A 15,056-nucleotide genomic window follows, 5' to 3' on the forward strand; every position below is an offset into this window, starting at 1 on the left:
CCCCTCTCCCTTTTGCACCACCATTGCATTTCCAACCAGTGCTGCCACAGCAAAATGTCTGAAATGGCAGCAATTCACAAATGTCACTGCTTTATTATTAAACCTCAAGTTTTGAAATAATCAGTTTTGCAAACCAAAGGCAATATATACTGAAATGGGGTTTTCTGCCCTTTGACTTGAAAAATTAAACCTTTTGAAATGAAATGTTTTTGGGGTAGTGAAATTTACTAATGACACATGAAATCCCATTAACATGCTATGTGCATTCAACCGTAGGAAGCGAGGAGTTCACACGAGAATCAATATCTATAACAATGCATTAGGCCATCTTGCTTTCATAACAAGAAGTTAATGTGTTTGCCTCATATGTTTGTGTTTATCAGGGATTGCTGTGAGTTCCCCTCAACAGTGCTGGATTCCACAGCAAACACTGCATTAGCAGTTCACCTAGTTAATGAGGAAGACTTAACAGTATATCTGAAAGGCTAAAACTGTCATCCCAAGAGAAACTAAATATGACTAGAGAGATTAACAGATTTGCCTTAAAATTTCACTTTGATTTTTACATCCTGTAAAGCTGATGTTATCCACTTGGCACAATTATTTTAGAGAAGTCAAAAGAAAAAAAAATATTTCCGGCTCTTTTGAACTTTGTTTTCAAAAATGCTTTCCTGAGTGTTTTAAACAGAAGCTAAAAGCAAAATGCTTCCTTGTAAATATGTTACAATAATATACATGTTGCCTCTCACTCTGGGCAAAATATTTGATAAAGTATTAACTATAAACAATTTTTTAAAAAGTGTTTGTCAGCAGTGGACGCTACATTGTCAGTGTTGCAGGCTGGAGAACAACACACAGTACTGCCACTCCTCACATTTTCAAAGCATGTCGTTATGACCAGAGACACACTCTACAGTATTTGTCATAATTGCAACAACAACAGAAGAGCCCATTATAACACAGCTGTCAACATGGTAAAGCACTACTGCAGAACCAACCCTCTCTTTAGAAGAGCTTACAGGATCTGTAACTACTACTTTGCAAAGTCTCTCACAACAAGTTCCTCTCTCCCTCTCCTCCCACCCTGCTCTTCTTACTACCTTCTTCTCTTATTTCTTCACATGGTGACAAGCAGCAAGGCAGTATGGGCTAGAGTCTCTAAAATTATTGCAACCACCATCAATTTAACAATGTTTACAGGAGGTTCAGCTCCTGGCAAAAGAGAGCCTGCCAAGAGGAGTCCAAGAAATTCTACAGGGCTGGATGAAGATCAGTTTTACTGGCAATAAGGAATGTTCTTTGAGAAGGGAAGCATTATTACTCCTTCATCTCATATCTGCAAGCCCAACTCCGGATGCGGCAATCAAAATCAACCACTGAAGTCACCACATGTCACTGGTGGACAGAAATACTATCTCCTTTCCCCAAACAGCCACAGACAGGTCTCCCCCAACTTCTCATATAGATGGGAAAATTCCCATTGACAAAAACCTCATGTTTGGGACAGCAGATACTTCTGGATGGGCTGTCAGTGAATGAATGAATGCATGAAGTTGTAGCACTTTAAATGGGTGCTCCTGGCAACATGCCAAACCCTCTCCTCCAGCAAGTGACAGGTCTCAATCAAAGTATGAACATACTGTGGTGAGGATGGGTAACAGGAGGAATGCATACGTACCCTGCTAGGACACAGCTTGAGCTGACGTGCACACACATGGAAACATGGATGCTTCCACAGAATGTGCACCACACTTCACGCTGAAAAGCTGTTTTTCATAACCATGCTTGATGGAATTCAACTGTTCATATGATGGGCAGAGGGGGTACCTAAAAGTGTGAACCTTGTGGTGAAGAGGCAAAAGAGCACCACTCCCCTATCAACAGCAGAAGGATAAAGAAGAAGAACGGATGGTGAACTAGTCTGTTGTTTATGTCCAAACTGAGTCTAAAGCAGGAAATGGCCCATATGAAACTTTGCAGTTGTTTCTCCATACTTCCCCCTTCCAAGAAAAAAAAAAGATCTTGAAGACATGTGTCCACATCTGGACACACAGATGGACCTCATCTACAACTTGAACTAGACAGATAAGTAGAATGTGCATACCACATAAAATGTGGTATTCAGAAACACATACTGCACTATGCTTCAACATTTTAGGAAATGAAGTTTTGGCCCTGGACATAGGAACTAAAATGACTGGTTTTTTACATTTCTGTTTCTCAAGGAACAGTGGGGAAATTTGTCAGATGAATTCCTCAATGATAAAAGCTTTTAACACTCAGACTAAGTAACTGCTATCCAGAGCCACGTATACTATTTCCATTCAGGGAAGATCAGCCACACAGATTCCATACTGTAAAACATTCAGTTTGGTCCATAGAGAACAAAACCTCTTCAGTATTTTTGGCTCACTGAACAATAAATATAACATCCTTTTTCAGTATTCACAAATATATTAGCACTACTGCTTTCAGGTCTGACACCAAAGACTGTCAAACCTTTCTGGCAGTAATTATAACAAAAGAAAAAACAACATCCAAATTTCCAACCACTGACTTGATACTGATTGTTCTGGAAAAGGAACGTGCTTCAAGAAAAAAGCATAATAATAATCTGAGATTTCTAAGTTAAAAAATAACAAGTAGAAAGAGGAACTCACTGATTTTATTTATAAACAAACTGACCAATTAATCTCAGTAAAGAAGAGAAATGCACTGAAGAAAAATAAATAGTAAATAAGTTGAATTGAACTACAAAAGTAACATCCCGTATTTTATTCATTACTTGGATTACGACAGGTCCAGTAAAGCCCTGCAGAAAATCCAGTACTTTCCACAAAGGCAAACCCTACCAGGTGCAGATTAGAAAACCTTTTAAGCCTACTATTATTAAAGTACTGACTGTATTTGGCTTTATACAGACACAACATGTATATACCATTTGCATATTTAAGGAAGTTGAACAATTTCTCAAAACAATGCTTGATTAACTTTCCTGCCTTCCTTTCAGCAGACGGGAGCTCTTATTTTCCAGTGCTCTAGGATGGAGTGCATTCAAGCAGCAACACACAGCTCTGTAATGTGTAATTCGTTATGCAAACAAAACAAGCCTACATTCTATTGATTCATGTGTGTACCAAACACTAAAGTAATAGATTTTTCTGCTAATATTTATGTTTACATGTAATTTTTAATGCACTGACTTACAGCAAAGGAGCTGCAATGCAGTTCTTTAAGGCTGAACTCAACAACTGAAAGCAGCCGTGTCTGAACTACAGATTATCTGTAATACTTAAAACCCTTAAAACCAACCCAGACACACACACACGAACACAGATTCCCCTCAAAATAATGATGACACTCTACATCAAAGAGTTTTCTTCCACAGATCATAGCTCCTGCATAACCACCTGAAAATTTTACTGCATTTAAGCAAAGGGAAAACCTCTGACAAGCACAGGGGAAGAAACGTCTTAAATGAGGTCTGCCTCTGAAGGAACAACAGTCTGAGCTACCACAGAGCTAATCTGTCTTTCCTGAGCTTTGTCAAACGCCTTCTTAGTTGTGTGAAGGAGTAAGACAGGACTACAGGAACTCTGCCTTCTGTCAGGGATGGATGGGACAGAGAGTAGCAGTCTCATGTTTAACTTGAGCAAATCATAACTCCCCCCTTTATCTCAACCTGAAACCTACTGCAGAGGACACAGCACTGACACTCAGCTCATGTACTATTTAACAATAGTCCTGACTGTCAGGTGCAAAACTGTTGGGAGATTTAGTGGCAACAACCCATTAAACATGCACCAAGTAGAGTCTTGCTTCTTTATGTAAATGCAAATTATACAACCATGCTTGCTTTCAGATCAGGGGGAATTTTGTATTCAGCTGATTCAGACAGTAGAAACAACAACTTGGCACTTACTGCAACTAAATTAGAAGCTGTTGATTGTCCTGAGGATACAAAGCATCTATGGTGTTTAATCCTATTTGGATCCCAAGATGTACTCAGACTGTATCACATGGAATTGTAAATGGTCAGGAACTTAAACTTACAGTCAGACCCAACATTCATTGCAAAAAGGTTGTGGTATCTGCACTCTTTTATTTTCTGTTCCAAAAGATGTCCAAGGCCCTATCTTAATGCAAGGAAGATCTTCTTGGATATGTTCCACTTATTTGATAGGAAACTTAATTTTTTGAATTGTAGTAATATGGCCTAACTTCTGTGGTAACCATATAACCCATTACTAGTCTAAAAACAAGACTATCATTAAATAGAAGAGAATGTGTGCGACTTCTCATTCTCATAGGCAGGGTAAACTTGCGTCTCAACAGTCTGAACTCTGCCTGGAATGAGAAACAATAAACTCAACATCCTTTCTTCCATGGCCCTTCTTCTTTCACGGAACCGTAGAATGATTTTGGATCATCCAGTTCCAACCCCTCTATCATGGGCTGGGATAACCTTTCACTAGACAAGGTTACTCAAAGCCCCATCCAATCTCATCTTGAACACTGCCAGAGACAGGGCAGTCACAGCTTCTCTGGGCAGCCAGTTCCAGGGTCTTACCATCCTCACAGAAAAGTTAGTTTCCTCATATCGAAACTAAACCTACCCTCTTCCACTAGCTCTTAGTTTAGTTTAGTTTAGTTTTTTAGATGGGTCTGATGGGGCACTCATCTGATATTCCCTCTGAAACCAAGTAGTAGACATATTCAGCTTTATCAAAAAGAAGTGAGATGAAGGGGATGGTAAAGTGGTATACTCATATATAAGGGGTTAACACATTTTAAGAAGTATAAATTGTTTTAACAAGGAATTTTAAAGATTTTATGGAATAAACAGTCTTTCTCACTAAGTACAATTTCAAGCTCTGTCTAGCTTTCTTAATTAATCAAACGTAGAAACAAAACAATGTTTTGTTTTATATCAACTAATATGATAATACTACTAATAATATAATAACTAATAATTATAACTAATTTTCTTTTATATAAACTAATCAACATACAACACAGTCAAGAACTCTAGTAACATCATACTGAAAGGCAAAACTAACTAGACTATAAAATAAAAATTACAGCAATTTTCAAACAGAGGTTTTAGTGAGTTTAAAGTTCAGATAAGAAACAGTAAAACATAAGTGTCTCAGAATTACAAAATCAGAACAGCTAACTCACCTTCCAGGAGGAATTCCTCTTTTTGTAAGATCTACTCGTACTTTCTCTCCCACATGTCTGTAAACCTCTACAATGGCTAGTATGGCAGCATCTCTCACCTGTGAACAGTTTAAATTGTTAATTTCAGGGTTATAGAAACCAAACAACAATTGCTGACAGGCCACTCATCGTATAGTTTCTATGGCCCTGTATGCCAATGCAGTTGAAACAGTGAGGGAGAAAAGGAAAGGAAATACAACTGTTATAGCAAGATGGCATTTGTTCCAAGTTATAGCATGTCCAGATGATAAAAAATCCTAGAAATAACAGCTTTAGAGGGAATTTCTGGATCTGACATAAGAAGAACATTTGTGGAAAAAATGTGCTTTATCTAGGACTCGCTCACAGCAAGCAATACTTTCAAAAGTTAGCTCCTGCACTCACTCTTGACATTTCATCTTGCTTTCATCTGTTTTGACACACAGCAAGGTCCTTCTGGAAGACTAAGACTGCCCACAAGAGTGGACCAAAGTGATCAGCATTTTCTTTATTTATTTCAACTGGAATCAGGTGGTATGATATCAGCACAAGAAAGGGAATAGGGCAGGACAGTGGAAGGGGAAAGAACAGAGGAAAGAAAGGAGATAGAGTGCCTCTTCAAAAATTTTAAACCATGGTCATCACAATAAAAACTGCCAAAATTGCATTTTAGTAAATGCCATTATTCTTTATAAAGAATGTCTGGAATTAATTTAGTATTATTCTTTGCAGCAGTTCAAACTAAACATACAATCGCTCTAGCAAGATGAGAACTACATCCTTACTAATGATCAGCAAACAGGACAAAGTCTCAACAGAATTTCTCTAGAACAGAACAGTGCTACACAGCACAGGGGAGATAAGAACTTTCTGCATTCAAAAATTAAGCATAAAGACCAATCCTGTTTAAAAGTCCATCTCCTACCAGTGTTATCTTCTCTCTTACTGTATTCATAGTCTTTTCCCTCAAACACAACTTCAGATAAATCAAAATATTTTAACTGTTTCCACTGGAAGATTTTTCGAGGTTCAGATGTCACCATTATGAACCACTTCCTGATTTTCACTGCAGATGTTTTTGCTTACTTTAATGATTTTAATGACAGTCCTTGTTCTTAAATGCCATTTGGGTTCCAAGTGGAAAATAATTACACATAATGTTAACTTCAGCAAATTTGGCAAACTAGCGCAGGTTTCATGTAAGGGCTGCTTGTAGACGTAATTTTTGTGTGCCAATAGCTTATTTTTTTATTTATTTCTTTTCAACAGGCTCTGTAAGAAACAACTACTTTCAGCAATTACTAGTTTCAACTTCTGAAGACAAAACTAAAGGGACCAGTATATCGTGATACTGCTGCCTTTGCAACTCTACTTTCATCTTCCAGTGAATGGACTGATTAAGATGAAATTTGGCTTACTTTTTCTCATGGTAGAAAATAATGATCTGCTGCACACAAGGACTCTTATCAGCTTTTCTTTGAATGCTTATATATATTTTGCTTTCACTGCTCTGTCAAAGTATACTTGTTCAAGGCCCAATAAGTACTGAAATCCTTACCTGACTGTTGGAGTCACCAAATGCTATACACAAATGTGGTACCAACTTGCTGAGGATTAATGGTTGTGCACCGTAACTAAAAAAAAAGAGGAGTGTTTTTTAAGAAAAAAACAAAAAATAATTTTTGCAGAAGTGAACTTTTGGCTTAGATTTCATAGAATACAAACTGACATCAATCAAGTTCTGTCTCTCTCTTACTAGTCCTTTATGTACTTTTAAATAAGATAAATTTCTGTAACTTTAGTTTTTCTTTCAGAAAGCCCGCTACTTAAGTTGTTTGGTTTTTCCCATATATTAATTTAATTGAAGCAGACTCCCTAAAGGATTACTTTCAAAGAAAAATGACATTCAGAAGGATAGAACCATTACATCTCCATAGAAACAAAAAGCTTACATGTTTAAGGTAGCAACAAGACACAAACACACTCCTTCTCGGGATCGGTAATTCTTGTGTTTAAAACCAACAGCAAGGCGTTCCCAAATGTACTATAAAAGCAGAAATAATGGTCTTTAATTACCAGAAGCACAATACAACATAATTCTATTCCATATAATTACATTCATAATAGTTGCAAAAAAAAAAACCAGGCAGGTCCACTGGAAAAGTGATAAAATTAACTTATGAAATGCACAATATGGAACACAACACAGATTAATTCTACACCAAAACCAATTCCTAAAACAAAGTCGTTCAGCAATCTAGCTGAGTATTTTCCTTGTTTAACAAACAGCTCTTAAAACATACAGAATTGTTACAGTTAATGCACACAAAACAAACATTAACATTACAAACTACTGACTCAAGCAGAAGTTACTATATTCTTTTTGCTTCATATTCTGTTTCCCTGCCAAAATTTCCTCATATCCCTTTTAGCTTGTCCTTATCCCTACTCCTGCTGTCCCACTTCTCCCTTACTTTTGCTTTAGATCTATTTCTTCATTTTTTGATTACTTCTTGCCCCCTCATTCTAATTCCTGGGCTTCCATTTTTGCTCTGCTTTCGGTTCTCCTCTCCGTGCTGGTGCCGCTTCCTGTGGTATGATCCCCGGGCTCGCTGAACCCTCGCTCACCTCCTTGCGCACTCGTTTTCCTCTGCCCGCCCTGGCTCTCTGCCTGCTGCCTTTATCTCGTTACCTTTCCATCTCCTTGCCGTGCTCTAGCTGTGTATCAGGGCGTTGGAAGCACAAAGGTGGAGCAGAGGAGCTCGGGGACTCTCCCTGGGAGCAGATGCACGGGCTCAGCCTGCAGCTCGCCCCAGCTGCAGCGCTGCCATTGCAGCCCGGCCAGCATCCGGGCAGTGTTGCCTAGCGATGGATGGCTGCACACTGCCAGGAGCTGCACACTTTGCAGCCCAGGCACCTCCCTCCCGCCAACTGCACCCCGGAGTGCTGCAACTGCAACCTATAATGACGCCACACAAAGCTGCTAAAATGTATTACATACTAATTATTGCAATCGGCTTTCTGGAAAAAAAAAAATAAAGCCCTCACAAACAGCTGTTGATCAACAAAAACAGAGCATAAGAGCAGGGAATATGCACCCTCTTTATTAATGAGGTAGCATGCTTCAGAGCAGACATAAAATTTTCCAATTAGAGCCCTGCTTGATAATTTTGTCCCATCTGTGGTTTTTTGTTTGTTTGTTTTATACTTCATTGCATTTAGAGAAAACAAACCTTAGACAAGCAGGATATGGCTTGCCAAAACTGCATAGCTTAAAAACAAAGAACAGGATTTTACGGAAGAAAACATCCTTCCAATTAACCCACTGTCACGGACAAACGTGGGAAAAAGGAAATCTCCTTGCTAGATGTATAAAAATACAGGTAGAGAGGGAACTGCAGACTACTGAAATAAGCAAAACAGACCAAAGAGAAATTTCATCTTTCACTGAATTATCCCTGAAGAACTAAATTTTTAAGCAGAGAAATTCAAATGGCTGCTTAGAAATTTTAACTCTCTGAAGTTCCTAGCAAGAGTTGATGTCAACCTCTCATTACCCTTTCATGCACATTTATACCACCTATATTTTTATGCCTTCCTGCCCATAAACAGCTACCTCTAGTTCTTGCTCATAAAAGAAACAAAAAAACCCCAAACATCTAAAATAAGTAAAGGATTTAACAACAGGACAAATTAAATCTTATTCAACAACATGCTAGAAGAGGCAAGGTGAGCTGACTAGAAAGATATTTACAGGACTTATCTTCAAACAATTATTCCATTCAGCTCTTCTAAAGGGATGCTTCACTGCAGCAGAGAGCCTAAAGCTCTGTATTTCGGTGTTGGAGGCACAGGAAAGACTGCTGTTTTGGTCCCTGCTGTGAGGATGATTGATGCTTTTCATCCAAAGTTGTAATGACCCATAAGCTCTCCCGAGAGCAGACAACCAAAGCCAGGCTTCTCCCACCCTGGGGGAGCTACCAGGAGAACCAGACCTTGTCTTACACACACATGCTCTTCCTTGGACCCCACAAACCTCATATGCTTTCTGACACAGAGTCATCTTCATAGAGGATGGAAACTTCTTCCATCACCTCTATGTACAACCTATCAACTCTGCACAAAGATGGACTAACAATGTAAAACTTTCCTGACAAGGGTTTAGCTCAAAACAACTACCATCACTTTCTTTATCAGCAACTGAAGGTATCTCCAAGGTGCTCTGCTGTGCACTTGTCCAAATGCTGTTGCTGTGGAGGCACTGGTCTCTATGCCAGGTATTTGGGAGCATCTTGGGCACAGGAACATGTCATTTATGAACTGCTGGCACTTTGACACAAAAAAATACTGCCAGGTCTCTTGGTCAATGAATATAAGCAACACTGCAGCTTGTGAATAGATAAAGGCACGTCTTTGTGGATGATATTACTAGACCCTGATGCCTAAATCCCAACCAGACCAGTAGCCAAAGGGAAATTAAAGTGTTCTGTAACATGCTACGTGTTTTATCAAACAAAGCAACTGACAATAATTTTCTCACTCCAAATAAAGTTCACAACATCTTATTCACTGCACACAAACATTCCAACTTGAATCTATGAATAAACAAAGCCAGGAATTAGCACATACAAAACCCCATTTTTTTTCCTATTAACCTCTAGAATTAGAACTCAGAAACAGATTTTCTTCAGGAACTGAAAACTCCAATACTAAGTTCTTACTCACATCCAGGGTCTCCAGACTCCAAATAACATCACTATTCAAGAACATAATCTTGTTAAACAGTCCTCCATTTTTCAGACTCACAGAGTCGAGATATAAGATTAAGCACTCAGAAGCCACATAATGCTTAGAACTGAAGGCTGAGTTAAGCAAGCCTCCTTACAACCAAAAATGACAAGCCAAAGGGCAACTTATCCCCACCTCAGTTTGTCCATAGTTCACAGAGCATTGTTGTCATACAGCTAGAAGGCCAAATTCTCTTAAGTTAGAAATGTGCACCTTAACTGTAGGACTAGTCCTACATGTTCAAGTACAATTCTAATTTTAAATCAATTTCGAGCTAATTAAATTATTTATTCCCACTGTCCAAACCCAGAAGACACTTTAATTAACAAAGTCCTGTCACATGGCATAAAAACATCTACTCAGAATTAAGCTATGATGTGCAAAATATGCAGAATCACATCGTGCCAAGATTTTTATCTTTAGCTGAACAATACATCAGTGTCAATCTATTAAGAGTATCTTTAACATTTACACCATTAACAGTGGCAATAACATTGTGACATGTTCAAAGTTCATACAAAAGTCATAAGCTCACTGGAGGCCTCCATCTGAATCTGCATTAAGTAATCATACCATGGGTGGTGCTGCTTCACTCATCAGTTTCAATATAAGATTCTGTGCTTGCTCTCGAACTTGGTCTTTGGCATCTCCCATACGATCTATCAAAGCCAGGAGAACTACAGAAAGACAGGGGGAAAAAAAAAGAAAAAGTAAAAAAGATTAAACACCCAGTGGAGATTTTGTAATGCGTGAAGATATTTTTTGAAACAGATGTAATATACATGTCATTCAAAAATAAAAGCTGAGTTTAAGTAGGCCACAATATTTTAAAGCCTCAAGTGCATTTCTGAGTATTTTATAAGACTAACAACAAATGCATAAGGCTGAAATGGAAGAAAATATTAACTTTGAACAGGTTAAAAAGAAACCAAGATTCCCATCTTCAAAACGGTGTGAATAACTTTGATTTCGTCTTCAAAAAATGTTCCACTTAGCTTCAGAATATCTGGCCTTTCTAAAAAATAATGCTAGGCGTGGTGAGTGGCAAACAATTGGAATAGAAATATACAACTATTTCAAAATCAGTGTGACTTTGCTGTCTATTGTAAGAAAATTGAAAGATTTAAATCCCTTTATTCAGACAGTGTATCTTCAGGAAACCCAGCCTTAATTCAGTAAAAGCATTGTTAAAAATTACATTGTTAAAACAAGCATCCTTAAACACTATTTAAGTAAAATTGCATGACAGCTGATGATTTCACACCCTAAAAATAAGTAAAAATCAAAATTAAATGACTTGCCAATTCTTTTTGTTTGCTTTTCCAGACAGAAGTTTATAATTCCATCAGATAAATTAATGCTATGACATTAGGAAAGATATCCCAATGAACACATAGCCAGCTCCGTGCTGTGCAAGACGCGCTGCTGTACTGGTTCCCAATCCTCCATCTGGGACCTACTCTTCTTACAAATGAGGGGTGATGATACTGAGTGTGCTGCTTTCCTTCAGAAAGCACAACTATTAGAATTGGTGGATTTGGTGGAGATGTCATCCCTCACAGGACAGTGATGTAAGGTAGTCCAAGTAAAAGATAACCATCTTCATAGCTAAAACAACTTTTTGCTACATTTGGTAGTACATCACTGAACACCTGAGAATATTTTGCAGTTACTGCCTGACCTCAACAGACTGCTAAAGAATTTCTGCTCACTAAAGAAATAACTGTATTTGGCTATTGCTTGAAAGGCAGATCTGAAGTAATTTTACCAGTACTTAATGATTTTATAGTAATAACTAAACAATAGATTTGCCAGCAAAATAAAGGGAACAGAATCATACATTCTAAGGAGGTTTCCTGAGTCCCCTGTTCCTACATCAAAAACAGCAGCCATTTCTGTACCATGATTGTTACTGACAAATACACTGCTGAAGCTGGGATTTCCCCTCCTGCGATATCTCAAGGCTTTCTTAGTGTCCTAATCTGAGTATTTAATTCTACTGGTTCTGGATAGTCCACTGACATCTTCAGCCACCATTATCAAGGTTTTGTGTTTTTCATCTATCTTCTCTACCCTTTCTCCTCTGAAGAAAATAGTACAGCTACTTTTGTTTTGCAGTTTGAAGAGTTTGGGGGTTTTTTGTTTGGGTTGGATTACCATTTTTGATAGCGTGGGACTTTTTCTTTATGGTTTGGGTTTTTAAGGGGTGCTTCTGTTTTGTTTGGTGGTTGGGTTTGGTTTTGGGGTTGTTTTCCCATTTTGTGAACAAAGAAAGAAGTCCAGATCTTAAGAAGTTATTTTTGGGAATACACAGCTGACCACTCCCATGAACTTCCAATCACTTATACACCTACTGATTACATTTTTCTTGCCAACAGTACTTTCCATGTCCATTTTCAGCACTTCTGAACTGACCCTGTCCCCATGCCTTACACTACTAGTGATGTCTCTACACTGACCTGACTGCGGGGCAGATGAAGGCAATTCTGGCTTTACAGAGAAGGAAACAAACACGGCCAGTGCCAGTTCTGCGGGAACACGGCTCCTTTGTGACTAATTAGCACTCTGAGTCATTTGATGGAGCTGCAGATACCAGGGCTCTGCTCAAATCACCAAGGCAAGCACAGAGAACAGCTAGGAGAAGCTGCTGAACAGAGATGAGGTCACTGAGTTAAACTAAGCTATGACACAGCCTGCAGATTTAGTGTGTGCAGCTACTGAACACAGCAGCCTTTGCCACTCCTGGAGCTCTGACAGAGGGACAGCACGCTGTGGGAGCTGTTAAAGGGCCCAAATGGCTGCAGGCTGGGCTTTTTTCCCCTAAAAGCTCAAGTTTCTGTAAGACTCCATATACGGCATGATACATTCTATTTGCACAAGACAAAAGAAATTAGGCTGTTGAATGCTGGCAACCACCAGCTGGTTTCCAGTGTGGCTGTTCATCTTCTCTGTCAAAATAAGCTCCAACAGGAAATCACTGGAAGTTGGGTTTCCTATTGATCAAGTTTCAAAACAGAACATCATTTTGGCTGCTACTTTTCCTTTAAGATGTACAAGCTTTCTCACCTGCATTATTGAATTAGTGTCTCTCTTTATACTGCAATGCAAACACATGCATTTGGTTGTTCCTGGCATCAGCCTGCAAACTCAACAATCTCAAACAGATGTCAGAATTAAAAGAAGGGTGACAAAGAAGAAGTAGGACCATACATGAAGACTATATTCAATATGGCAGCCTCCTAACAAGTTACTCAGTGAGGTGTATAATTTGTCACATGCAGTCTGGACTGAACAATCCTACTGCTTTATATTAACCATATCCATCTTTTATCTTCTGTTGCCTAAATTCTTACATTATTTCAAATGGATTTTAGAAAACCTAATAATATATGACATCTTTCTGTTATTTATTTCTGTTGATATGCTGAGAAAAAAACTACAGTAAATTTAGGAGACAGCGATTCCTTTTGCAGATGTTGGTTTTTTTTTCTTTGTGAAGCACTGTATTTCATTCAACTTGCCTTTTCGCCACATTTTAGCATGTTGTCAAAGTTTCTTACCACATCCAGCCACTCCTGAGGTTTTCCTGTTAAGATTTCTACATTGCAGAAATCTCATTCTCCCGAGGATTTCCTGCTAAGATTTCTACATCACAATTTTACAGGCTTTGATTACTGAACAAAACCTAAAAGCGTTAGCAAAAATACTCCATAGCGGACATTAATTCTACCAGATCTACCTCAAACTGACCTGCTATTTCATAGAATCACAGAATATTCTGAGTTGGAAGGGATCCATCAGGATCATTGAGTCTCACTCCTGGGCCAGAGAGGACACCAAGAGTCACATCATGGGCCTGAGCGCATTGTCCAAATGCTTCTTGAGCTCTGTCAGGCTTGGTGCTGTGACCACTTTCCGGGGGAACCTGTTCCAGTGCCCAACCACCCTCAGGGTGAAGAAACTTTTCATGATATCCAACCTAGACTGCTCCTAGCTCAATTTCAGGCCATTCCCTCAGGTCCTGTTGCTGTTCAGCACAGAGCAGAGATCAGTGCCTGCCCCTCCTCTTTCCTCACAAGGAGAGACTGCCATGAGGTCTCTCCTCAGTCTCCTCTTCTCCAGGCTGAACAGATCAAGTGACCTCAGCCACTCCTCACATGGCTTCTCCTCCAGACCCTTCATGATCCTTGTTGGCCTCCTTGGACACTTTCTAATGACTTAAGATCTTTTTTATGTTCTGGTGCCCCAAACTGCACTCAGCACTTGAGATGAGGCCACCCCAGTGCAGAGCAGAACAGGACAATCACTCCCTTTAATTGGCTGACAATGCTGTCCATCTACATCTAAGCTGCTATTTATGCCTTTTTCTGCCATATTCATAACAGAGTTTATTATCCCATCAGTTTCTTTTTCCATTGCCTTCCTTCTCTTATCTCAGTAAATCTGAATACATTTTCCTTTATCCAAATTCACCAAATAATTTTATCACCACTAGTTGGGACAGTAGATGCATGAGTTAAGACCAAAACCAGCCTTCAGAGTCAGAGTACAGCCTGAGAGATTAAATATTTATTTCCTCTACTAGGATTGAAAATGATAAAACAAGTAAATTGCAGAAATTGCCTAGAACAACAATGTATTTTTAAAAAACTGAGCTGTATAACTACATGACCCCTGCAGCAAAGAACGCCATAGGTAGCACAAACAATTTCCTTCTGTGAAACTTTAATAAGAGCCCCTTCTGGAGCTTTTCAGTTTGTATTGTTGCTTTTTCTTCTCTTCTGACCACTTATACCTGCCGCTCTTTGTATATCTGTGCTCTTTTCAAGTCTCAGGTCTACCTATTTCTATGAATCAACTTTAGATAGTCCATTACTACAGGCTTAGAAAAAAGCATTAAGTAAAAAGGCATCTTTATTGAGGAAACGTTATCAGTGCTGGCAAAAATTCTGTTACTAAAAAGAAAAGTCTTTGAGGACAGAAAGAGATTAAACCTAGGCAGCAATATCTTCCTTGTTTCCTCAGAAACCTTGCCAGCTCAGGCAGCAGTGTTGAACAGCTGTCACAAG

The 15,056-nt window shown here is 38.8% G+C and overlaps 1 protein-coding gene across 34 annotated transcripts in view; it reads right to left on the reverse strand.

Moving 5' to 3' along the window:
* Positions 1-15,056, reverse strand: part of CLASP2 (cytoplasmic linker associated protein 2) — a 145,034-nt gene that overhangs the window by 110,346 nt on the left and 19,632 nt on the right. For 33 of the 34 annotated variants that reach the window (XM_031059614.1, XM_031059620.1, XM_031059618.1 and 30 more), the window contains exons 3-6: positions 10,561-10,664; positions 7,152-7,243; positions 6,758-6,833; positions 5,182-5,279 (exon numbers count right to left, since the gene is read on the reverse strand). In XM_031059614.1, the coding sequence (XP_030915474.1) occupies positions 5,182-5,279; positions 6,758-6,833; positions 7,152-7,243; positions 10,561-10,664 (370 nt within the window). Of the gene's footprint in view, positions 1-5,181; positions 5,280-6,757; positions 6,834-7,151; positions 7,244-7,891; positions 7,918-10,560; positions 10,665-15,056 lie in introns of those variants that run through there. The other variant, XM_031059617.1, reaches the window with a different exon arrangement.

Source organism: Geospiza fortis, unplaced genomic scaffold (assembly GCF_000277835.1).
Source record: "Geospiza fortis unplaced genomic scaffold, GeoFor_1.0 scaffold120, whole genome shotgun sequence".
Classification (NCBI taxonomy): Eukaryota; Metazoa; Chordata; class Aves; order Passeriformes; family Thraupidae; genus Geospiza; species Geospiza fortis.